The sequence below is a fragment of the Cervus canadensis genome, chromosome 3 (genome assembly GCF_019320065.1).
Source record: "Cervus canadensis isolate Bull #8, Minnesota chromosome 3, ASM1932006v1, whole genome shotgun sequence".
Classification (NCBI taxonomy): Eukaryota; Metazoa; Chordata; class Mammalia; order Artiodactyla; family Cervidae; genus Cervus; species Cervus canadensis.
Window position 1 is genome coordinate 80,890,934 of NC_057388.1, and position 27,415 is coordinate 80,918,348.

A 27,415-nucleotide genomic window follows, 5' to 3' on the forward strand; every position below is an offset into this window, starting at 1 on the left:
CCTTCGCCGTCTGCCTAGCACTACTTGAAATCCATGACTCACAAACGTCGGGGCATGGAATCACAGCAAGAAAGAACAGGTGAAAAGTTCTTCCCAGTTGTGTTCTGCAGGAGCATACAACTCCCGTCATGCCCCGTGCAAAAATCAACAAATAAATAGCGGCACCGCATTTCAGATTCTGCTGCGCACGGCTCGCACCGGCGCCTGGTTTTTGTAGTTTCCACGTGGAGAACTGCCAGCAAGTTCAAGCTTGTCGGGGAGGGACTAAAACTACACTTCCCACAAGGGCGCGGGGGCGGGGTCTAGTCGGTTTACGTCATTGATTCAGCCAGCCAATGACCGCCCCGGGCGGCAGTGAGGCAAGCGCCGTCAGGCGCCAAAGTGCTTTTTTTTTTTTCTTTTTTTTTTTTTCCGCCGGAGCCGAGCGGGTGCTGCTAGCGGAGGCGCCATATTGGAAGGGACAAAACTCCGGCGACAGCGAGTGACACAAATAAGCCCCTGGACCCCCTCGCTCCCCCAGCTCTAAGGGCCGCGATGTTGTACCTAGAGGACTATCTGGAAAGTGAGTGGGCGGCACTGGCTGGCCCGTCCGGGCTGCCTGCGGGCGGGTGAGGGCGGGAGTAGACCGGCTGGCGGGATGGCGGGAGGGAGGGGGAGGCGGGGGATGTTTCTTTCTCACGGTAACTGGCAGCCTCGTTGTGGGCTGCGGGCTCTTTCGACCCCCCTCGACGCACGCACTCACGCAGTGACGTAAGCGCGTATTTTCGCCGTTGGCCCCGCCCCTCTGACGGACTCTCCCTTTGACAGTGATTGAGCAGCTTCCAATGGACCTGAGGGACCGCTTCACCGAGATGCGCGAGATGGACCTGCAGGTGCAGAGTAAGTCGGCGCGTTTGCCCTTGTTCGCTGCGCGCGTTCAGTGACAGACTTACGTGCCATCGACGTCAGCGGCTCTGCTGTTTGGCTCTCCTCCGGCTCATTCGCTAGTACAGAAGGAGTTGTCAAAAAGAACTGGCAATGCCAAATCTTGCCTCTTCTGTCTACCACACTACTTTTCTCCTGACTTTTACAAGAGAAGGTGGCATTAGAGCATATATGCTCCTTTCTCGAATTTGGGACTGTGCAATAAAAGTTTCTGTACTTTCTTTGAGAATGTAGATACGATTTAGTGCACATCGGCATAAATGTTGCGAAGATTTTGACTTGAGACTTTATGTGTAGAACATAGATTTCAGCATTTATATTTTTGTTAAAGTTCATGCTAGGCAAAATTCAAGAGCGGACAACACATAGAAGCACAGGTTATATGTAGTTCTTTAGAGACCGTGGTGAACTTGGAATGTCTCATTTGAAAAGTTACACGATAAAGGATGCATTCTCAACAGTCGAACAGTATGATAGTTTGTCAGTCAAAATGGGAAAGGAAATAAAATTTTACAGTAAAGCTTCTTGTCTGCTGTAGCAAAATTTTTTATTTTTCTTTCGGTTATAGCTTGGTAGTCTGCATACTTTTCCCCTAAAATAACCTTGCTGTTTCACAGAGCAGTATTTATATGATCATGTTTTTGATTTAGAGAGAGTAAGAATAAATAACTTTAGAGGTAACATGGTAAATACAAGGCAGAATTTTGAAACACAAAAACAGTGCTCAGTACCCTTGTAGTCCATCATGCTGTGAAAGAACCTCACACACCTTGTCCCTTTGTGAAATGAGTATAATACAGCTGATCCAGCTGTCTTGTAGAGATACTATATTAAAAATTAGGAATGTGAAGTGAATTATGTGATACGTAATTAAAATGTATAATCCAGTGTACTTTGTTGGCTGTGTGTCACTCCTTTCGGTTTGGAGAAGTGTACATACTCCTTAACTGTTTGAGGGCTGTTCCTGCAGAAGACATTTCTTGATCCCATGTGTTCTGGCTGTGTTTAGACCATACATAGAATTAGGATTGAGGTAAATTTCTTGTGCTGACAGATTTTCTTAGAAAAGTATGGTTAGGGGAAGATCTGGGTTTTGGGGGTGTGATAGGCAGGAAAGGAGTATCAGGGAAAGCAATCAGAGCACAGAATATTCCAGAGTGGGATTCTTGAGGTCGATAAGAACCTGTCCCCGCACTTCTCTACCACTGCTGCACACACTTCCATACCCATTGATCATGACTGTTCTTTTCTCAGCCTCCTGTTGGTTTTATGTGGTGCATAATGCAAGGTGATACATCATGGAAGTCACCTGTTCACATTTTGGTGTAGAAGTCTGAATTCTGTATTTCTTCACCTTGCTCACAAAATTCCTTTTAATGTAATTGAAATACTAAATATTTGCTAAAGTAGGATTTTCTACAGGATGAGCATAGTCATCAGGTAGATCTGAGTTCATTTTAGGGCTTTACTGGCTTAATTCATTGGCCTTGACCACATTACCACTTCTGAGGGATTTTTATTGTCTTGAGGATTAAAAGAAATACACATAAATTAAAATGTTTATTACCTGATACTAAGTGAGCATTCAATAAAGGGTAGTTGTTATTTTGTACTTTATATCACAAATGTTAAGTTCTCTAACAATTTCGACTTGGTTGTATAAATCAGAGTTTTTTTTTAAACTTGCATTTTTTACAATAATTAGAATTGTCTAAATTTAATAGGTATTATGAGTTAACAAAAGATACCTCTTTGTAAGGTAAGAGGTGCACTATTATGCACTGCAGATCTCCCAAACAATATAGTAAAAAGTTTTCCTCAATTTACACAGCAACAAAATCCCTTTTATTTTTCCTCTTTTAGCATAGAAATGACTGTTCTTAGCACACATTTCAGAAAAAACTTAACTCAGATAAATAATATTTATATGTGGTGCTTAATGGTATATAGCAAAAGGTTAAAACCTTTTTATCACATTTTCTTATTGAAAGAAAAGTGAGGATTATCTAGTAGTACTTTCAATAAGAAATTGTGTTTGGGCACATCTGCCTGACTTAATACCATTAGTTTGTGAACTCCAAGCCTGTACTAGTCAACAACTATGGGATGGAATCTGCCTACATTTGCTGACTACTTTGACTATCGGGAACAGTTTTGGAGTTACAAAAATAAATTTTCATTAGGGGAAAATTATAACTTTTACTAAGGTAATTAGTAAATTATATTACATTTATAAATATATTTATAAAGTATACTTATATTATTAGAGTATATATTTATAGTACATTTATATTAGTGTATAACATGTATTTATTATTACATAAAGCATATTTATATTATTACAACATGACATATTTAAATTACAGACCAAGTAAAAAAATGTATGTGATCAGATATTTTACAAAATAAATTGTCAGCAGGGAAAGTTATAACTTTTCTTTACAAAGATAATTAAGATATGTTTATTTATTTATTTTATTAGAATGTGACATATTTAAGTTACAGACCAAGTGAAAGAGTGTATGTAGTCAGATATTTTCATATCATATCTTTCTTCACATCAAAGCATGTATATTCAGTATATGAGTTTGGTCATCTAAGTATGAAATGTTTTTATTATGTCCTAGATGCAATGGATCAGCTAGAACAAAGAGTCAGTGAATTCTTCATGAATGCAAAGAAAAATAAGCCAGAGTGGCGAGAAGAACAAATGGCATCCATCAAAAAGGTGTGTCCAACACTCTGGATGATTTATCTGTAAATACTGAAACTCTCCGAGGAGGATAGGGGATTCCCAGGAGGCACGGTGGTAAAGAATCCACCTGCCCGTGCAGGAGACTTAAGAGACTCGGACTTCATCCTGGGTCAGGGAGATCCCCTGCAATAGGAAATGGCAACCTGCTCCAGTATTCTAGCCTGAAAAACTTCGTGGACAGAGGAGCCTGGCAGGCTACAGTCTACAGGGTCACAAAAGACTGAACACGACTTTCAGCAGTTAAAAATTGGATATGGCTAAGCAACTCAGCACAGCGCAGCTGAGGAAGATATTTTAATATTAAATAGTTTGGGGGATATCAAAATAAGGGAAAGTTATCAATAGCTCTTTAGAATTTTAACATGACTTACAAAATTAAAAATGATTCATTACATTTTAGAGCTTCAGGTGTAGGAACTTTTAAACATTGAAGCATTTTGGTAATTTAGAAAAGTATTTCAATAATTAGTGACTAATTAGAGAGTTACAAAACCATTGAAAAAGTAAATTTTTTTTGTTTTAATTTGTTTTGTTCTAGTTACAGGTAATTAAAGTTCCCTTGTCTTAAGATCTGTTGGGTCAGCCAAAAAGCTCATTCAGTTTTCCATAAAATGTTATGGAAAAACTCAAATGACCTTTTTGACCAACTCAATATAGTGTCTTCCAATTTGGGCAATAGACTGGGATGAAAATTAGCAACCTTGAAGCGTATTTCATATATTGCTAAGTACCTAGGTTGGTGGAATCATAGGAGAACAGAATCCTGACAAGTTTTGTAGTACCTACAGCTCCCTTCCAGATTAGAATGGGTAGCAGCTCTCCTCTCAAGGTTTGCTTTAAAGATATGATCTAGTTAATTTGGGGACTTATTGGAAGAACTGTTTACAAGCCCTGGGTTTGGTCATGACTCTGCAGTTTGACTTTGTGACGTGGGACATGTCCTTTAATATCTCAGTAATAATGGCTCCCTTACCCCTAACCTTCATAGAATTTTTCAAGAATCAACTGAGAAAGAAATTTGGAAACTACTTGTGTTATTTATTTACCAGATGGAGGGAATATTATTTCTGTTAGGAACAAAAACTTGAGAATCTTTTATAGAATTAACCCTGACTTGCAGGATACCTGGAGGCCCAAGTGTGTGTGAGTATAGACATCACACATATACATCCTAAAGTCATTCATCATCCCTTTTTCCTACTAGGTTTTTGGTGTAGCACAGCTTGGATATACCCTAAAAACTCTTGACACTTCATGGAAATTCATAGAACTTAAGAAAAAGTAGTTTGCTTTATATTGGGGAGAATTGATACCTAGCTTAAAATGAGAGTTACAGAACAACTGAAGACAATGGATATGCAGGTCATAAACAACTTTCAGTAGTTGCTTATAATAAAGTTTAAAAATGGAGGAGTGTAAATATTCTTTACAAATTAGATGAATCCTAAATAACATTTATTTTTAAAGAAAAAGAATTAATCATTGGTTCACATAATTTTTACTAGTATAGCTAGACTTGGATGGTGTTTTTTGGCTATCTCTTGTCTAGGAATTCTAAACATCTTCCTTTAATCCTTGATTGTTGTCTAAAATTTCTAATCCTATCCCATCCCCACCCTGTCCCTAACTGGATTTTTATGGCTCTTGTATAATGTGTGTTCCTGAATGCTTAGTCACTCAGTCATGTCTGACTCTTTAGAACCCCATGGACTGTCGACCAGGTTCCTCTGTCCATGGGATTCTCCAAGCAAGGATAATGGAGTAGGTAACTATTCTCTTTTCCAGGGGATCATCCCAATGCAAGGACTGAACCTGGGTCTCCCTCATTGCAGGTTGATTCTTTAACATCTGAGCCACCAGGGAAGCCCTGTAATGACTGACAGTGATAACAAGCCATGATAATGAAAATGCAGTTATAGGTCCTGGATACACAGATTTTTAAATCATTAATTTGTTCCTAAAACGTGAATGTTTTTATTCAGGATTACTATAAAGCTTTGGAAGATGCAGATGAGAAGGTTCAGTTGGCAAACCAGATATATGACTTGGTAAGTAAAAATTAATAGTCATAACTATTTGAATTATGGATTATGTTTTAAATGGTGTTGACTTAAATGTAATAGGAAGGACAGACTCAACTGAATTATTGCTCTTGTGATCCCATTTAACTTCAGAGTTTACTGTCCACTTTTTGGTTTCTTTGTGGACGAGAGAAAGTCCACAGTCAGTAAATGAAGAACCTTACATTTAGCCATATCTATGTCACTGTAAGATTGTAGCTGATGTTAGGCTTTTTTTGTATTAAAATAGGTGTTTAACTTTATTTACTGATTTTTATCTTAAGGTAGTGTGTTTACTTGCGTGATAAATGAGATTGTTTCTGTGGCAGAACACACCTAAGGGGATTGTGCTGACAGTTCTTGGTAGTCTGATTAAAATGAAGAAGGGACTTATTTGAATCTGTTGATAGATAGATCAACTGTCTATTAAGTGATAACCAGTAGGTAGTACTCAAAAACTGGCACAGGTGGCAAAACTGGGAAATACAAGATTAAATAAACTTTAAAATTTTTTTTTCTTTTTTTAACAGTAGCGGCAGCACTTCTTAATGATTGAAATCACTAATAAGATAGATATATGCACTATTTCTCAGGTTGCTATAATTATAGTCTTTTTTTTTTTTTTTTTAAACATACAGCATCTCCCAAAGTTTATGTTTTAGGAAATGCTCTTTTTTGGTTCTGCCTCAAAGCAAGTTAAAGCTGGAGACAAATGCTCCCTTTTGATTTGCTTTAGCATATTGATTCATATCTTATTTTTGTAGTCTTGTCTGGGTACAGTTTTTTTATTGAACGGGTACATGTTAATATAGGTGTCATTGGTGAGCAAGACACAGATAAAAGGTACATACCCCATATGCTATGCATTGTGAGTGCTATACTGGAAAGCATATGTTGTGTAAAACCACAGAAAATGGTTAATTGCTTTTATATAGTGAAAATATTTTAATGGCTGTAAAGACGTAGGCTCTTTTGTTCATATAGTTACTCTAAAAACAGTTTCATGAAAGATGCTGCCTAAAGACAGGTAGAGTCGGCTGGTGGCTTGATTTATGGTGGAATGAAACCCAAATAAAGTTCTTAATTGTTTTGGTCTTGAATTAAGTCTATAAACATAGAGAAAGACATTTATATTTGAATACAAGGCTAATTTGTTTAGTATCATTCTTCCTCACATATAGTAACTAGTTGTCAATCTTTATTTAGAAACTACCTGCCTTATAAATCATATAGCTCTTTGGTTCTAATCTTTCGTTTCTATTTTATTTTACTACTTTTACACCCTTATTAAAAGTATTTCATGCATTTAGAAAAAGTATATATAACAAACATATGCTTTTTAAATGTGTGTGTATCCATTTCTTGTTTACAAACCTCATTGTTCACCGACCCTGTACTTTGTGTAATGGAGTTTTATGTAGGTACAGTCGAGGAATGGAGAGTAAATGTTATAAATGCTCCTGTCCTCAAGGTGCCTGTTACCTAGTTGGGAAGACATGCCCACAGTAAAATGGAGAGCCTGTTATAGAAACATGTTAACAAATAAAGATGAATACATTCGGATATTAAGGGGATCTGGTAAAGATTGAACTAAATCAAGCGGAGTTACTGTTGGCTTCTTAGAGGGTATGAGATGAGTTTTGAACAGAATTTATATAGAGCCTCAGGTGCCTGGATTCAGCATAGTATTGAGGGGAAAGCATTTCACTCAGAGGTCATGGAAAAACATAGAATGAAAATAAAAGTTAGGAGTTTTATGAGGGAGATGGATTATTTAGGCTAGAGATTGAAGTAATAAAAAGTGATGTAACAAAGTGAATGCAATGTAATGAATGTGTTAAAAACCAAGGACCTGTAATGGACTCATGCAGATGTGAATTCAGCTACTTCACTGACAGCAAGAATTTGGAAAAGTGACATAATCCTGGAACTTCAGTTTCCTTATCTGTAAAATCACAGTATTGATTTGTGCCTTCCAGGATGATTGGATCAATCGCTCTCTGACTTTCTTTCTCTCTTTCAACAGAGAGAGATAGAAATACAGAGACAGATACAGGTACATCTGTATACATATATACATATATCTAAATGTTCAAGCTGGTTTTAGAAAAGGCAGAGGAACCAGAGATCAAATTGCCAATATCTGCTGGATCATCGAAAAAGCAAGAGAGTTCCAGAAAAACATCTATTTCTGCTTTACTGACTATGCCAAAGCCTTCGACTGTGTGGATCACAATAAACTGTGGAAAATTCTGAAAGAGATGGGAATACCAGACCACCTGACCTGCCTCTTGAGAAACCTGTATGCAGGTCAGGAAGCAACAGTTAGAACTGGGCATTGAACAACAGACTGGTTCTAAATAGGAAAAGGAGTACGTCAAGGCTGTATATTGTCACCCAGCTTATTTAACTTATATGCAGAGTACATCATGAGAAACGCTGGGCTGGAAGAAGCACAAGCTGGAATCAAGATTGCCGGAAGAAATATCAATAACCTCAGATATGCAGATGACACCACCCTTATGGCTGAGAGTGAAGAGGAACTAAAAAGCCTCTTAATGAAAGTGAAAGAGGAGAGTGAAAAAGTTGGCTTATAGCTTAACATTCAGAAAACTAAGATGATGGCATCTGGTCCCATCACCTCATGGGAAATAGATGAGGAGACAGTGGAAACAGTGTCAAACTTTATTTTTTGGGGCTCCAAAATCACTGTGGATGGTGACTGCAGCCATGAAATTAAAAGACGCTTACTCCTTGGAAGGAAAGTTATGACCAACCTAGATAACATATTAAAAAGCAGAGACATTACTTTGCCAACAAAGGTCCGTCTGGTCAAGGCTATGGTTTTTACAGTGGTCAGGTATGGATGTGAGAGTTGGACTGTAAAGAAAGCTGAGCACTGAAGAATTGATGCTTTTGAACTGTGGTGTTGGAGAAGACTCTTGAGAGTCCCTTGGACTGCAAGGAGATCCAGCCAGTCCATCCTGAAGGAGATCAGTCCTGGGTGTTCATTGGAAGGACTGATGCTGAAGCTGAAACTCCAGTACTTTGGCCACCTCATGGGAAGAGTTGACTCAGTGGAAAAGACCCTGATGCTGGGAGGGACTGGGGGCAGGAGGAGAAGGGGACGACAGAGGATGAGATGGCTGGATGGCATCACCGACTCGATGGGCATGAGTTTGAGTCAACTCCGGGAGTTGGTGATGGACAGGGAGGCCTGGCATGCTGCGATTCATGGGGTTGCAAAGAGTCGGACACGACTGAGCGACTGAACTGAACTGAACTGTCTCTATATCTTACCTGTATCTATCTACACACACACACACTCACACACACACCCCACACCCACCCACCTCATGGCTTGGCAGATAGTAGACCCTCACTCTTTAATAAACTCGCTTCATCTCATTTCTCTAACAGAGTTTTCTACTTTCCTGAAGCCACTGCATCCCTTTCAGGTCTGCCAAGTTAAACCTGTTTTTCCCCCATTCCCTCATGATTTATTTCTAAGACTGCCTTTTGTCTTTACTCTCTCCTGCGTCTGTCCCTTCCTTTCTCTCTCCTCTCCTTTCATTTACTTCCCCCCTTCTTTCTCCTTGCGTCTCATTAAATACTCGAGTGCTAGTCCAGGTGACCATGGTATCCTTGTTATATAAGCCATCCTTCTTGAGATTTTATGTTAATTCATCATCCTCCCACCTTCGTGGCCTTTCTCAGTCTCCTTGGGTATTGCTCAGGGTGGTTGGTGTTGGGAAGGGGTCTGTCCTTGACCTTTATTGCTTGTTACCCTGTTCTCTTGGTTCTCTTGTAGAGGTAATTTCCCCTCATCTTCATCCCCAGCTGCAGAGGTTGATGAGACCAAACGCCACACCGTAAAGCATTGTTCTGTCAAATGCCAGTTTTCCTCTCCTCCCCACCCCCGGCTCACCACCCAAGCTGAGAAACATTTTTCCATTACTTTTCCACGTGAACACTTGGTTTTAGCAATTATACCATAATTATTCTTCAAGTCCAAACGTCTCCTCTGAGTCTCTTCATCTTATCTGAGAATTGCTAGGCCCTGGAAGTCATCGTATTAAGAGTTAGCTCTTAGCTTCTTGTTTTACTTCTGTCACTAACATCATTTCTCATGAATAAATAATTATTAAAATGTTAAAAATCAATTATGCACTTTCATTAAATTCCTATCGCATTTAGCATATGGAATGTTAGAGTACTCTGTGCTGCAGAGGTGAGTGGACAGGATATAGTATAAGTGTCAAAATACAATGATTTTTATTTATAGATCCTTTACCAAATAAACAGTGGTACTTCTGTCTGTAAGTTCTACATAGTGGGAGAGTATAACTTTCACTCATTCAGCAAATATTCATAGATGTCCAGATATGAGTGGTCACTGGTGCAGAATGGGCAGTAATGATATAGTTGGGCAGTGAATAGGGCAAACTATTACATAAAAATTATTGGAGACTTTGCGAAGTGCTATAAAGGAATAAACATTGTGGAAAGAAGGGGAAAGAGTGAATAACCAGGGGAGGCTATGAAGAGTCTGCTCATCAGGATAAGCATAGTCCTAAGGAGGTGACCTCTGAGGTAGTACTTGGAAGAACCAGCTATGTGACAAGCTTAAGGAAGAACATTTCAAGCAGGTGATGGACCAAGTGCAGTGTCTTAGGTGGAAAAGGCTCTGACAGATTAAACCAGGACCGAGGCCAGTGTGGGTGGTGTGTCATGAAAAAGAAGAAGAATGGTGTGAGAGGGACACGCAGAACCCAGCACTCGCAGGGCTTAAAGCCAGTGGAGCAGTGTTCTTAGTTTCAGGGCAGCGGGAGGCCAGTGAGGGATTTTAAACTGAGGCATGGAATACACTTTAGAGAAGATTGTATGTATGGCTTTGCCTAAGCATATTATTATTATGACAGTGTAAAGTAAGCAGGTATTATTTTTACAGATTTTAAGATACAGCATTTGAGTATAGTTAGTTGTGTTTGATATTGCCTCTCAATGTTTTCTATAGCACAGTATTTAATTGTATTCTTTTCCATTAAAATAGTCTATTTACTTTTAAAACCGGTAGTAAATTTTTTTATTCCTGTGACCAGCACTATACTACCTCATTTATTAAGGAAAAACAAAAGAGACCACATAAATATCCACAAATGAAGAAATTTTGAAATTAGACGTTTATTGAAACAAATGAAGACTTTAAGTAGGCTTAGTGAAATTTGACTAACAGACCAAAAAAAAAAAACAAAAAACTATCTTATTAAAACAATTTCCTTCTAGAATCCTGATACTCATAGTCATTAAACACTTTTTTGTGTTCCTCAGCCAGATGTCACTGTCATAAGGCCGTGTTAGATTACAGTACCTAATAAAGGTGATTTATATATACTATGATAAAGCTTGAGCTTTTTGTGAATGCCTGAATGGTTTTAGCAGCCTCTTACATTGCTAAATACCCTTGAACTTGCTCCTTTTTTATATCCTGGTTTATTCCTCAGATGATTATATTTCAGGCCCACATTTTAGCTATAAATTTGAGAATTCCTCATCTGATACTCTAATTAAGGAAATATATTATGTGAGCTTGACCTTTTGATTTGTCTCCTATCCTTATTGTCTTTTAGGAGAATGATTAGATGTAGTTTATGTGCTAAGGCCTTAAGTATTTGATTCACCCTAAAGATGGATCAAATTTTTATCCAGTTTAAATATAATTCAGAATGTGCAGAATCATTTTCCTGATTGATCATCAGAGAAATAATTTGCCATCATTTCCTTTCTTCCGCAGTTTACCCTCCTTATTCACTATTACTCGATCTCTTCATGAATAGAAATTTCTCTCTTATTGCCATGGTTTTCAACTTAGAACATTGTAGACTGAGTGCTCATTGGGAAGGGGCAGCTCAGCATCTAACTTTCAGAATCTGTCAGTGTTGGAAGCCGTAAAATCATGGAAAGACTTTTAAGAAGCTATATTTAGTTCAGTTTGAGTCCATCAGGTGACACATTTTGAAATTTGAATATTGGAAAACTGGGAGAGACAAGAGAGAAAGGCTAAAAGATTACAGCTCTATGCAAAAATAATTAAAGGCTGAGGATTTGTTTGTTTCATGCAGAGGCCAAGTGTGACTTAAATGTTTTTGTGAACTTAAATATGTTGAAAAATAATCTTGACAGAATTTCCTTTGTCTCTGAAAAGGTCAGAAGGATAGTGCATTTAAAGAGGCTATGCTTTGGGGTTGTAAGATATGATTTAGGGTTGTAGAATAAGGAAACGTCTGTGGCTATCGTTTATTGACATTTACTGGGGAACAAATCAATAATTAGGCTTTGTGGTCAGCCTCGTGTTAGAAACCTATGGTTAATGGAAAGTTTCTCAATTGGCTCAGGTACCCTGTTTACGACTGTAAATCAATCTTAGCCATCTTATGGCTAAGATGGAATAACTTAGATTCTGATTTGCCTCACACCTGTTATGGTGATCAGCTCGGATTGGTGCTTTACCTGTTCAGAGTCATGTGTGGGTTTGGCCACAATGTTTGTTTGGATATTTCCAAACGGTGATACAGGAAAACCTGAAATGAACTTTTTGACCAACCCAATAGGTAGTAATAGCTTTCAGTCACGTTCAGTTCAACTCTTGCTATGACTGTTCAATACTGTTTTAAATATTCTGGTGCTTTATAGCTAAAGTTAAATCTTGTGATCTGCTTCCTTTCCAGCTTCAAATTTGATTTAGTACAGCAGTGGTGAATCAAATAAAAAGAATTCTCATCGTCTGATAATTGCTTATAATAGTAGTCAGTTCATAGTCTTTTTTAATCCACCAGGAGGTAGGTCATGATTGGAAGCTATCTTACAAAACTCCCCATCATGGTGTGGTTGAGGCTTTTCTGTCTTTCTTTTAATTATGAATTTGGTTTTTTGCGTTATTAATTCTTTGGGTCCCATTGCTTTTTCTGAGCTATCTAATATTGGGAATTCCATCGTTATTTCCATATTTTCAGGTATAATAAACCTTACTAGTACTGTCTTTAATATAATTAAGTGGCTCTTAAAAGCAGAGATGGAATGGGTTAGGGAGGTATGTGTCCTTTCTTCATTTCACCCCAACCCCACCCTTCCAACTGAAATGCTAACACTTGTCTTCTGTATTGTCTACACCTATGTGGGCCTCACCTCTCTATACTGTCTACACCTGTGACAAAAATGCTTTTTGTCTTTGTGTCTCTATACATTCTTTAGTTCTTTAATTATTACGCCTTCCTTCCACCTATTTGAAGACAGTCCATTCTTCACCAATTTATTCATAGCTCCTTTATGCTTACAAGATCCCAACATTATGTTTTTTCTTTATGTGTGACTTCTGACCCTTTGTTTTCTTTTTGTTACATCTAGGAGACTTTATTTATTTGTTTATATCACTATGTTAAAAATCTTACGTAAATCTTGATTTGTCAGTTAAGTGTTAATTCCTGTGAAGGCAGGGAGTCTCTCCTTCTTCAGGTATTGTCCATTTACCCAGCGCCATGCACACAAAGGAACTCAGTATTTATTAGTAGTATAGTCGTAGGTGAGAAAAGTGGTGGAGTGTTTTCATCGCATTAAGTAGACTTGGAATTTAAGCATGAGTATTTTTTCTGATTTCCCTTGAGATTAAATTTTGACAATGTAAGAGATATTCTTGAAGAAGAGGTCTGTGTTCAACACTTTACTATTGAAAGGGTGGTTCCATTAAAGGATGCTCAGTTACCTGCAGGTTCTTTGAATAGGAGCATGTGTCTATAATATATGACCCTATAGGATTTTAAATATTGTAATTAACAGCTGTTACCAAGCTCTGAAAAATAACATGTGTGTGAAGATGGAAGGAAAATTTAGCTTTGAATTATTGAAAAGTCACAAACCAGCATCCCAATGATTGCTGTTAATATACAAAATATAAATAATAAGACAATATTTTTATGTTTTTTCTATTTGAATTGTATTACTTTCAGTTAAGAAATTGGCTCCTGCATGTGGAAATTCAGAAGGCAATGTTAGGTATAAACAGTGAAGCACAATTTATTACAAACAGATCAGAGTTAAGTCTTGTTTCTGTAATGCATTAGCTATTGAATTTGCAGGTGTTGCTTAACCTTTCTGAGCCTAGTTTCTTCACTTATGAAATGGAGACATTACTAGCCTACCTCAAAAGATTTGAGGAAGGACTGGAAAACATAGTCCTTTTAATGCACCAAACACCCGCAGATTGTCTCTTGGTATTCTTCTTCCCTACCCCCACACTTAGATACATGTTATTTCATTGAAAGTTTTACCTATTTTTTTTGCCCTCTGATGTATTGGAGACATTTTGATATTTGTAAGAAAGTTACTCTTAATTATGACAGTGATTAAGAGGGACATTAGAATTTGGAAAAAAGGTATTGCTAATAATATGACATGAATATTTTTCAAGACTTTGGTTTTTTTTTTTTTTTTTTGGTTTGACTTCAAAGCAGTAAATTTGAAAAAGTATCAAGATATTTAATATTAAGCTTAAAAAAATACATGAAGACTTGTTGCTAGTTTGACGTATTATAAAATCTTTGGAAATCAGTCCAAAGATTTCTAGGTGAATGAGAATATACAATTTTGCCACCTTAACCGAGTACGACGGTATTTCAATAAAACCATTTAGACCCAAGATTTTTGTGGAATGGAGCTTTCTGGCTAAAAACTCCTTTTGTTCCAACCCTTTACATAAATGTTTACAAGTATAATGGTCTGCTTTCCTGCCTTAGAGAAATGTATGTGTAAAGTATAGGAGGTTCTTTGTTTGTAGACTGAGGATCTTTCATTCCTTACATAAGTAACAGTTACTATGGTCTGGCAGTGTGGATGGTCTTATTAAAAGGAGGAGGAGATTAGGCTGAAAGTAATCCCAGGGCATATATGAAAAGTTTCCTGTGCCACCCACCCCTCATCTTTGCTTATGTTTCATAGCCTACTTCCTCCAAACATTTTCTGACAAATTGCCATTCTGGTTTCTTAAAATTTATTCAAGGAGACTTGGGAGGTATTTAGCCTAGCAACCTCATTTTATAGAATAAACACCTGTAGTGTAGGTTAATTGAGTTGCTCAAGGATTCAAAGCAGATGCACTAAAAGAAATAAAGATTTAGGCTTCATCATTAAACTGACACTTTAATATTGTCCCCAAATATGGTAGTTATCTTTGATCTTCTTTGAAACAGGTAGATCGACACTTGAGAAAGCTGGATCAGGAACTGGCTAAATTTAAAATGGAACTGGAAGCTGATAATGCTGGGATTACAGAGATATTAGAGAGGCGTAAGTAAAATTTACAATTTTCGATCACCATTGGACAATACATGTGCACATCACCAAGGAGACACTGGTTCCACAGAGACTTCTCAGATCCTGCTTCTAGGTGGATGGTGGCACCTGGGTGGGATCACTTGGTACCCAGCAGTTGGACTGTTTGGGTTGTGGATACTTGGAGAAATTATATATCATCCACTCACTCTGTATGATGATAACATATTAAATCATTTTCTTTTTTTGATAATGTACATATGCCAGTAAGATGAATGGTAGGAGCAAAGATTTAAAGAAATGCAACCATCTTAGAAACAAGTCAGTCATCTGGCATTACATGGGTTGTTTAGGCACTTAAATGTTGAGGAAAGTGGTTATTTTTTGTTCTTAAGAACTGCCTTAAAGCTTTGCCTCAATTGTGTTACTAAGAAAGATTTTAATGAGTTCTTCAGCACCTCCTCTTTTTCTTGAAGAAGGCTTTCCTAAACTTCTCTTCCAGTAAGAAGCCGTTTTCATGTTTCTCTGCAATGCATGTGCACATCACCGAGGAGATGCTGGTTCTGCAGAGACTTCTCAGATCCTGCTCCGTGGTGGAGAGAGGCACCTGGGTGGGATCACTTGGTCCCCAGCAGTTGGACTGTTTGGACTTGATCTCCTGCTGTTATTTACTCTTATCATTCCTAGGGTTTAACTCAGGAGATTTCCCCAAAATGGAGACATGAGCTCTGTTTCTTGAACAAATTTAGCTCTTCCAACCTAAATAGACAGTGTCCATAAAAGCAGATGGTGCCATGGTAAGCCCTGAGTAGGCACTCACTAAATGTTAGTTGAATCAAGTCAGTATTATGGCCGATTTCTAGTATAATTTAACTAAAGGTTCAGGCATCTCTTTTCTTGGTGCATTTCAGTAGCAAGAACATATACCTGTCTCTACACATGGATGAAAGGTTTCTTTAGAGTGTTAGGTTACATATATGTCTATTCATATACTCTTTACAGGTCAGCTAGGGCAGCAACCACACATGAATCCATCTTGGTACAATAGTTGCATTTTTATATTCAAAAATAGGTCCATCACTTTAGATGATTATCTAATTTATTTGTGATACTTTCATTCCAGGGGAATCCTATCTGAGGGTGATAAGTATCTTGAGACAAAATGTTTTATTTTCTTGAAATGCTGATAATAGCTGTGAGTAGCAGTAAATCCATGCCTATTCAGTACCTCAGGGAGGTTAATGAAGGAGGTTGTGTCCTCTGTAAGGACACAAACATATGAAAGTCTTCAGATCAAGTTATGAAAACTGCTCCACCCTGTGCCCTGCCATAATTTCATCTGAAGGGACCAAGATAAACTGAGGACATTTCTTTAAAAGTATTTTAAAGCTTGGAGGTTGAGATTCTATGTATCACTTTTCACAAGCAAAATCCCTAACTTCTTTTAGAAGTCTTTACATTCTATATCATTTTAACTATCAAAGAATTTTCTTTCCTATAGTAATGTCCCATCGCCTGATACTTTAGGATCTCCCATTAAAAGGTCTTCAACTCAGTTAATGCTAGGTTGTTTTTCAGGTCTCATCAGTGATGAAATAATAACATCCATTCGTCCGCTTATGTGATACCAAATGTGGTGAATTCCTTAACCAGACATTAGCATGCCGTGACCCATTTTGTACTTAAAGGTGAATGTTAAAAAATGGATTACTTATTGTTTAGAAAGAGGATGAGATTGGCGCAGGGTAAAATTGGCAGTGATGACCCTCTAATGTGTTTGACTAAAATGGTACAGGCATAGGCATCAGAGCTTGCTGGTCCTCTGCTGGTTAAGGGTCCACAGTCCTGTAGTTGATTGATGTGTAAAGTTCTGTGGTGACATCTCATGGCAGTGTATCTCTGTGCTTCTCTCTCATTTTTTGTGTGTTTTTTTTTTTTTTAGGATCTCTGGAATTAGACACTCCTTCACAGCCAGTGAACAATCACCATGCTCACTCACATACTCCAGTGGAGAGTAAGTTTGATTTAGGAGAGCTAAAATCTTAAAAACAATTACAAATTCATTGTATCATCTATATATTCTCTTTCATTAGCTCTGCACAACCAATTGAGAAACAGATATCCTCCCCTTTCTTTTATCTTGTGAGATACAGTTTTTCATTGCAACTACTGGCAGATTTATCTTCTTCATTTGGGAAGAGCATATTTAATTTGGGAACAGGTAGTCTGTTTTCCCTGGCTTTCTCAAAGGAAGAATGTGTGGTACTAACAGCAGTGTATGCTCTCTAGATACAAATAACCTGACTCTCTCTGCGGAGTGTTCTTTTTCATCCTTTCTCAAGTGCTTAGCCTACTGTTGGCTTACAATAAAGTCTCAAATGGTTGAGTTAGTGAGTAAATGAGTGGTTTAGTCAGATGCTAGCTGACTAGATTGACTGTATTGATGCCTTTTTTTGACAAATCAATTTGATACGAAAGAAAGGTTGATTGAAAAATATTTTAAATTGTAGGTAATGTTTTGAAGAAAAGTTCTCTCATGTTATATATGAAACCACTATGCATCATGGCTTACTTCACTGCTTTGCTACTGAAGTTTTTGAAATGTCTGAGCAGTCAGCTGTTAATAAGACATGTGGCACAAAGAGTTCTGTTTCTTTTGTCTTCTCAGAAAACATAGTGTTGTTTTGGTTTATAACCAGATGAATGTATTATGCCTTGCCCATAGTTCTCTAAAATTTAAAAACACATGAATTCTTTATTTATATTCAGAAAGGAAATATAACCCAACCTCTCACCATACGACAACAGATCATTTACCTGAAAAGAAGTTTAAATCTGAAGCTCTTTTATCTACCTTAACATCAGATGCCTCTAAGGAAAATACTCTAGGTAAGTTTATTATCTTAAATGTGATTGTTTTCTTTTTTTGGTTTTTATTAAAATAAAGGGGAATGACAGCATTTAAGGTTAATTATACAGATTCTTTACCTGGGTAGAGTCTACCGTAAGAAGAAAGAAGAAAAAAATGTGACGTGAAATTTTAAATTTAATGATTATATCTGTGTTGAGAAATAATATGCTTTAAGATTACTAACATTTTGTTCTGTCTAACCATTTTCATTCCTTCTTTAACTCTACACAGGTTGTCGAAATAATAATTCCACGGCCGCTTCCAACAACGCTTACAATGTGAATTCCTCCCAACCTCTGGCATCCTATAATATTGGCTCCTTATCTTCAGGAACTGGTGCAGGGGCAATTACCATGGCAGCAGCTCAAGCAGTTCAAGCTACAGCTCAGGTAAAAAAGAAAAGGTTTGGAAACAGAATGTTAAGTTTTGTCTGAATCCTTGGCAGACTCTAGTAGAAATAACTTGATGTGAACAAAAAGAGTTTTCTTGCATTGTATAGTTTCATTTTTAATCCTAGTTTTATGATAGCTGATGTTTAAAGAAATAAATATGCAGAAATTTGATAGTGAAAACTAAAAAATAGATTCATACAATCTTGTATAGGTCGCTTCTCAGAGTAATTGCTTAGGACACACATTTTCCTGACTTAAGTCACAGCTCCTGCTGGGACAATACTTTATTCTTTCTTCCAGTTCCAGGGCTTTCTCTGTAGCCTCAGAACTTAGGTTGCCTTGAGTTTGTTCACATCTGTGCTGGCTATCTATATTCCAAATTGAGTTACCCATCCTGTAAGTTAACCTCATAACTGGGTAAAAACTGATCCTAAATCTTTATGTAAAATACCTTAAATTACAATGATGAACATAATGGTTTAAAACAAAATAATATTAGATAAGCCAAAATAATGCTGTAAATAGTAAGACAAAAGAAAATATGCATATTTATATGTATTAATAATATCAGTGACTGCCTTTTTTAAGATGAAAGAGGGACGAAGAACATCAAGTTTAAAGGCCAGTTATGAAGCATTTAAGAATAATGACTTTCAGCTGGGAAAAGAGTTTTCCATGCCCCGGGAAGCCGCTGGCTATCCTTCATCGTCAGCGCTCATGACTACATTAACACAGAACGCCAGCTCATCAACAGCTGACTCAAGGAGTGGGAGAAAGAGCAAGTAAGTTTTATTGTTAGAGTAGTTCATACCTTTACTGAGTGTGCAGACTACCTAGCATCCAGCTGGACTTCCGTGTAGTAAACAGAGGCAGCTTCCCAAATGGCTCAGTGGTAAAGAATCTGCCTGCCAAACAGGAGACCTGGGTTCAATCCCTGGGTCGGGAGAAAGATCCACTGGAGTTGTAAATGCAACCCACTCCAGTATTCTTGCCTGGGAAATCCCGTGGACAGAGGAGCCTGACAGACTATAGCTATGGGGTCACAAAGAGTCAGGCACGACTCAGCACACACACACACACACACACACACACGCAGACACACACACACACACACACACACGCACGCATATATATATAATGGGTCAGGATGAACTCTGGGGAGGTGGGAAGACAACATGACATTTCCTTCACACTGACTTACATTGAAAGAGGTAAAGTCCTTAAAAAGTTCTAAGAAACCTTAATTTTTCTAAAGTCTTAAATTGGGGTTATTAATAGATGACCTCTCATTACTTTCTTTTGTTCATTAAGATAAACCATTTAATGAAACCTTTTCTAACTTGTAACCCCTTATTCCATCATGTGTTTTCTGGTCTTCATTTTAATTAAAAACAATTTGTCTTTGTCCTTGGTATTATGTCTCCTAAATTGAAATTATGAAAATATTGCTAGATTTTGTAGATATGATTCTTAGCATGATTGTATGAACTTATACATGTGAAAGGGGCTTCGCAGGTGGCGCTAGTGGTAAAGAACCTGCCTGCCAGTGCAAGAGACATAAGAGACGCGTGGGTTCAATCCCTGGTTCCAGAAGATCCCCTGGAGGAGGGCATGGCTATCCACTCCAGTATTCTTGCCTGGAGAAGCCCACGGACAGAGGAGCCTGGCGGGCTACAGTCCATAGGGTCATAAAGAATCAGACACGACTGAAATGACTTAGCACACATATGAAAACTTAATAGCATTTGGCACCATCTTTCCAAAGTACCTGCATGTGTTAGGTCTTCATATATAATGAAAGTTCAATTGCTAGTCCAAAAGAATTATATCATAATTGTATCAATTTATTTTTAAATACATTTTCTGTCAGTAAATGATCTATTTTCTGTGTTCCTGTGCTTTCTGTGGATGAATCTCTAAAAGAGTGATCAATGTAGAATTACCACAAAAGTGCTAAATATGTTAAAAATTCATTCAGTGACCCAAATTTATCATAACTGCTGATGATAAAGTTTCATATTTTAAAAACTTAATAGCATATGTATAATGGTGAATTTCTTGTGAATTTTAACACACTCTGCTTCATGTTCTACACAGGTGAATATTCCCATATCAGTTGATGGTTATCATTTTCATTAAATGCTTAGGTGTATTTGTATTTTTGATTCTGATCAAGAGTATTCAGTTTGCTAAAAAATACAAAGAATGTCTGTATGGAAGCCACAACTAATTCTTAAAATTATTGCCTACTGTTTAAATCAGTGGTAAGAAGTGACAGATTAAAAGTTTATTCTAAAAACTTTGAAGTGTTTTAAAAGAATTTCCTTTGGATATCTTTGTTTTCCAGAAGACAAGAAAATCTGAAACAAAAATAAGCTATTATGGAAAATGTTACTCTTTTTGCTCTAAACGGTTGTGCTTTTAAATCCATTTATCAGATGGCTTGAGGGTTAAAGAGTATTTTCTATGTTTACTGTTATTTCATTTCATGCCATTAATTAGAAGTTATTCTCAATTAAGTTCTTCTGGATGCTGAAAAATAAAACTGATACTGCTTTTTCAGAAACAACAACAAGTCTTCAAGCCAACAGTCATCATCTTCTTCCTCCTCTTCCTCCTTATCATCATGTTCTTCATCCTCAACTGTTGTACAGGAAATTTCCCAACAAACAACAGTAGTACCAGAATCTGATTCCAACAGTCAGGTTGATTGGACTTATGACCCAAATGAACCACGATACTGCATTTGTAATCAGGTAAAAGTCTGACATGTCTATAAAAGCATAATCTGAATAAAATAGGAAAAGACCTGTTTCATTTTTTTAGTGTTCTTTTTACTCCAGTAAAATACCTTTGGTTTTTTATTATATCCTCCTCCTGCTTCTGATAAAAAGACATGTTCATGATGACTGCAAAACCGTCCCAAGAAGACCATTGTAAACTGTCTTCTGGGATGCTTGGTGGAAATGATGAATGAGATTTCTATGAATACTGTGTCGCACTCTCTGATCCCTCTCATTTTGTGCTCTTCGGAGTGCTAAGATTTTCTGTCAGAGTATAGAACCACTTAATATATTGCACAGTGGAATTCTTTTCCTCTGCACATCTAGAAATAGATAAATACCAAAAAAGGAAAGCCAGGGAAGTCCTTATGTCTTTAATTACAGGTAGGTTGTTCTACCTTATGAGGACATAAATAAGGCTGAGTATTAAACAAAATCTAAAATACATTTAGCTGCTATGTGAGAGACCCATCTTACTTCTTGTCCTTGTGAGTTGGTATCCACATACTCTCCAGCTAGTGATGAACAGCAAAAAGAAAAACGAGAAATGACATGTAATAAAACATAATTTAAAAGTTTCAATAAAATGGACTACTGACTGCAAAACTATATATGACCTAACATAACCCAAGAAAAAGTGAAAAAAAAAAGCCCAAACTTTATGTCAATAACCAAGAAAGAAACTTAAAATCTTTATTAAAGGAACCACTCAAAAAATTGACTCCTTTGTCAAGGTAGTTTATAGAACAAGTGACTTTCAAAAAGCATGTAATTTCTGTTTTATTCTGTACAACCCAAAAATCTTTCAGAAAAAAAACCCGATAAACTATATAAAGCTACATGCCTCGTTTCTTAATTCAGTTGTATATTGTGTATTTCCCTCTATTTTCTTTATAGTATCATAAACAATTATTTGAATTTAGGTGCTTGTTATATAGTCATAATAAAAATATTTAATTTTCTTTTAACTAGGTATCCTATGGTGAGATGGTGGGCTGTGATAACCAAGATGTAAGTATTAAATTTTTCTACTTAGGAGCGAAAAAACAGGTCTCACGTTATTACTGGAATGTATATTTTTTGTTTAGTGTGTCTCTCAGTCTAAGGAAACAGGTTTGCAGTTATGCTAATTATATTAAGGCTGGAATATTCCTCCCCCAAATAAGATAGTGTCCCTTAATGTGTTCCCTATTTTAACTTTTTTAAAGATAATTTTATGGTTTTATGTGCAGATTACATTTCTCAAAAGGCATCAGGTTGTATGAAAATTAGAAACACCCTTTTCCCCTTTTGCCAAAGAATTTTGTGTCTGCTAGGGTTTGGTTCTCTTATCACAATGAAGAATTGGAACTTTAGAACAATACTTTCTTTCAGGAGAAATGATGCAAAGGTGAGGGCTCTGATGTGGCTGATTGTCTGCCCATTAGGGTATATTTTCTGCTGTTCTCTGCAGGTGTCAGCCAATAAGAGCCATTTCTGATATTAAAGAATAAGGTTTGGAAGAAAGGAATTCCTATTTATTTTCCTTGAAGCTTATTTTGGGTTAGAGATATGTTTTTCTTGAATACTGAGAATATTTTTGTCTAGTAATTTCCACTCCCTTCTTACTATCACGCTGCTCAGCTCCCTTTTGTCCATCTTTTCCTCCAGAGAAGTGACAGAAGCCTGAATTCTAAAGGGCAGATCAATAATGTCAGGATCCTAAGGTTGACAATAAGAGTTTACAAATTTTAAAACAATCTGAAGGTTGATCAGGGCTGACACGCAGAAGTGTGTACCTCCCAGACTTCCAGCTCCCCATGACATGGTTCACAGAGAAAAGGCTCTCCTTCCACCTCCCTCTGTAGACCCACTTGTGGGCTGTTCACGATGACTGCGAAACCGCCCCAAGAAGACATTGTAAACTGTCTTCTGGGGTGCTTGGTGGAAAAAACGAATGAGATTTCTATGAATACTGCATTACACTCTCTCTGATCCCTCTCATTTTGTGCTCTTTGGAGTGCTAAGATTTTCTGTCAAAGTATAGAACCACTTAATATATTGCACAGTGGAATTCTTTTCCTCTGCACATCTAGAAATAGATAAATGCCAAAAAAGGAAAGCCAGGGAAATCCTTACGCCTTTAATTCCAAGTAGGTTTTTCTACTTTATGAGGAAATAAATAAGGCCGAGTATTAAACAAAATCTTTAAAATACATTTACCTGCTATGTGAGAGACCCATCTTTACTTCTTGTTCTTGTGAGTTGGTATCCACATACTCTCCAGCTTAACAAAAATTAATGATTTGTGTTCATTATTTTAAGATTATGGGAGTAGATTACATGAAGCTCAGAGTTAACGAAGACGTGTAACTTTTTATGTCTCCATTTCCTCATCTCTGAACCCTACCAGTTGGACTAAATGAGCTATAAAACCATCTCCTAGATGTCTAAGTTCTGTTTCCATCAATCTAATTATGCATATTTAATCTGCTGGGCATGTTTTAACATACTTCCTAATCTTTTACTAAAAACTACTGGCATTTTTGCATTCTAGTGCCCCATAGAATGGTTCCATTATGGATGTGTTGGATTGACAGAAGCCCCCAAAGGAAAATGGTACTGTCCACAGTGCACCGCTGCCATGAAGAGGAGAGGCAGTCGGCACAAATAAGGGAGGCCATTTCGTTTGTGGATGGAAAAAACTTCAACATTTTATATAGGACTTTAAAAAAAGAAGAAGCAGTGCATTTCCAGGCAACCACTTAAAGGATTTACATAGACAATCCTATAAGATCTTGAACTTAAATTTTATGGGTTGTATTTTAATAATGTAAGTAAATTATTTATGCACTCCTGGTGTGCTCCAAATATTATTCCAGTTAGCCTTGGATTATTTCAGTGGCCAACGTATGCAGACATTTGTACTCCTCAACCATTTTCTCCAAGTAATGGGCATTCTATAATGTAGACTTCAAAGAATTCCAACGATGAAGATTTTAAGAAAAGTATTTTATATTCAACAGGTATGTTCTGCTGCATGTACTGTACTCCAGAGCTGTTATGTAACACTGTATATAAATGGTTGCAAAAAAAAAAAGTGCTTCTAAAAAGATAATGGTTTTTTAAATGCCTTTATAATAAGCTTTGTTTCTTTGTGAAACTAAATTCAGCGGGCTGAAGGAAATGGTTCATGTGATAAAGTGGGCTGATGTCCTCTAGAGTACCTGGGTACATAAACAGAAACTCCTGTAGGTAAAAATGAATCTGGGCCATTAGTCCTTATATGTTTCTGCATCCAGACAGAGTGCAGTTCATGAGGGTGGGGGTGGGAGGGCTGAGGGGAAAGGGTGTCAAAGTGATAACATTTTTATACCAAATGTGTTTATTTTTTTGTGCAAGTAATCCTTAAAATTGGAATTGTATTAGGTGTTAAAATAAAGTTTTTAAAAAATTACTTGTATTTATACTTTACACACTTAATAATGAAAATTTCTTAATTCCAACTAACTTCCAGTTTTCATAATCTCAAAAGGACAGAGGCCCAGGACACAGAATGCTGCGTAATCTGTTATGTCTTTAATAATGCTTGGAATTGTGATACAAAAATAAGGAAAAGACATTTTTATGTAAATTTGAAATGCAAATGTATTTTTCTAGAACATCTCCCTGGCTTTTCCTTCAGTCTAAGGGACATGAAAGAAGTCTAATTACAGCAGACTAAATAAAATAATGATTACAGTTGTTTTGACTTGAGGCACTGTGGCCAAAGTGAAGTAGAGAGACCCCTTGGATTGGAGCTTAAAATTCAGTTCTCTTTCTGCTTTTACCACGTGTTGGTATGCCAGTTAATTCACTTCTTTAATCACTCTGGCCCTTATTAAACCAGGGTCAGCTTCAGGATGTCTGTAAGCAATCCTGAAAGTTTTATTCTATAGGTGCTATTTACACTAGAAATTTTGCATAGTGGAAGTTTTATTTAAGGTATAATATTGAGTCTGGTCGGTAGAAAAATCCTTAAAACTTTAGAAATACTTATTATGTCATATTTCTTTTATATTGAAATGTACTGGGCCCATCAGATTTATGTTTTAATCAAAACCACTTATGAGCCTCTTAGAACTTATGTAGAAAACTGTAAAATCTATGCAATGCTACCCAAAAGGGTATGGATCAGATAGGGAATTTTCAAGGTCTCTTCCAGCTTCGAGATTCCACAGTTCTGAACTGCTGCAGTCTGATTTTATAACTGGACAGCCCGTAAAACTAAGTTAGGTTCGTTTGTGGGTACTCATGATTTTATGATACTCAGTATTTTCATGGAGATTTTATAAACCCTAAAGAAATAATATATAATGTAGTATTCAACTAGCTTATTAGCATGTTGCCTGGGGATGCTCAGTGGTATTGTTTAATCTTATACATAATGACTTTTCTAAACTCACGGTTTTATAGGAATTGGTTCAAGGAAGAAGCCTTACGTGCAGCCTTATTTTAAGAGAAAGTTCTTGTCAGAGTCAGGAACATCCCTGTTTCCAGCTGCTATAGCTCGTCCCTTCCAGTGTGTGAATTCCACTACTTGACCAAATCACTCAGAAAAACATTTTGACAAATTTTAAGCTCAAACGTTGAATATTTTGAAGCGTGTATAAAGAAGTAAACCAAAATTTTGTGCAATTATTTAGTAATGGGTGGAACCTGTTAATATCTGAGATCTATATAATGGGCCAAACATGGAACTACCTCATTGAAAAAAAAAATGTGGCCAACTATTAATAATTCTTTGTGACATTTACATCAAGGGGTATATGAGCATTTTTGGTATTATACACATTCAGAATCTTTGTTGTACAAAACTCATGTAACAGTTGGTGGCCTAAGAAAAATCCGAATGTGGGTTCACAGTTTATAGGTGGTGAAAATGGAGGCCTTACTGCTGTGGAGTGTATATTAAAATGTTCATGGTGACACATTTGAAGCAATAAATGGCTTAATGAAATGCCTAAACGAAGCTGAGTGTTTGATAAACGTACAATCATTCCTTTTTAGGGCAGTTCATATTTTTACTCTTTTATCCTTCAAAGCAAATTCCACATATTTTAGATTTTTAACCATCTTTGTTTTGTACAATGTTAGTGCCCTTTGTCCTTAGACCTCAGCAATAGTCTTCTTGACGTAATGAATTATTTTAGACTTAGAAAAACAAATGTCTAATATACCATAAGGGGTAAGATTCTCTTTGAATGTGTAGACATTGCAGTGTTTGCCTTCAACTTTCACATTAAAACAAAAATCTTTCAACAGAAGGGTTTTAGGAGAAAAAAGAATATCCTCAAAAATGTTCATTTTTATAATCAAACGTTAAACATTTAGATGTAGAGATTACACAGATGAAGATATTTTTGTGTGTGAGGGGTGTGTGTGTGTGTGTGCATGTGGGTGGGTAGAAGAAGTGGGAAGGGTGGACATGTTAATAAGTAATTGCTGTATTTTGGTAAGTGCTATCATTGGACATACTCATTGTTCTAGGAACACGGAGAAATTTAACTTAAGAGCTATTATTTAAATGATGCCTAAAAACAGATGGTTTTCCAGGCAGGTAAAATGGTTTTAGAGTCATGTACATTCTGGGAATTTAAAAGTCATCTGAAATGAGTAGATGTGGTATAGGGAAATGTGCTGTCAGAGGAGGAACCCAGAAAGCTGAGCGAGTCTATTCATGAGCCGTGAATTCATGAGAGTCTGTTCACTGTGCCCTGCAGTTGTTTGTCAGTGGGAGTAGTGATAGCATTTACGTATTGTCAGTTGAATGCTTTCTGATTATTTAAGTTTAAATCATGGTACTTTTCTTACTGAAATTATAAGCTAGAGATGACAAAATTAAGACTAAGTCTTGCAAATGACTGTAAAATTCTAAATTTAAGGTGAATCTTTTCTCCCAATTTTTGAAGCTACAAATCAGAATTGCTCATCAAGATTTTTAGATTTTCCTATTTAGATGGTAAAATCTAAATTATTAAAACAGATTGTAATTTCTGACCCAGGATCTTAATATTTCATGGTTTGATTTGGCTACAGAGAAAAAGTTTAAAGTGATTTAAAGATGAAATGACTTCAGAATTGTTTTATGTTTAATTGAAGTTTGATACAAGAGAGATACCCTCTCCTGGCCATTTCCATTTTAAAGTAGTCAGTCATGTATACCTTATAAGTCGGTATTTTAACTTAATAAATAACTTTGGTTGCACATTATTAGAAGTCTAGACATATTAAAATGTTTATTTTAA

General features: G+C 36.8%; 1 protein-coding gene across 1 annotated transcript; it reads left to right on the plus strand.

Moving 5' to 3' along the window:
* The first annotated feature begins 402 nt into the window (after positions 1-402).
* Positions 403-26,139, plus strand: ING3 (inhibitor of growth family member 3). The gene is made up of 12 exons (XM_043463566.1): positions 403-562; positions 808-879; positions 3,552-3,652; positions 5,662-5,727; positions 14,982-15,078; positions 17,006-17,077; positions 17,833-17,952; positions 18,206-18,363; positions 18,955-19,148; positions 20,930-21,122; positions 22,122-22,160; positions 23,686-26,139. The coding sequence occupies exons 1-12, from the start codon at positions 535-537 to the stop codon at positions 23,800-23,802; spliced, it is 1,257 nt and encodes a 418-aa protein (XP_043319501.1). The 5' UTR covers positions 403-534; the 3' UTR covers positions 23,803-26,139.
* Positions 26,140-27,415: the final 1,276 nt, after the last annotated feature.

Coding starts and splice junctions, on each gene's coding strand:
- ING3 (XM_043463566.1), top strand. CDS start 535: ATGTTGTACCTAGAGGACTATCTGGAAA. Junction 17,953..18,205: donor CTCTAAGGAAAATACTCTAG/GTAAGTTTATTA, acceptor AACTCTACACAG/GTTGTCGAAATAATAATTCC. Junction 22,161..23,685: donor TGGGCTGTGATAACCAAGAT/GTAAGTATTAAA, acceptor TTTGCATTCTAG/TGCCCCATAGAATGGTTCCA.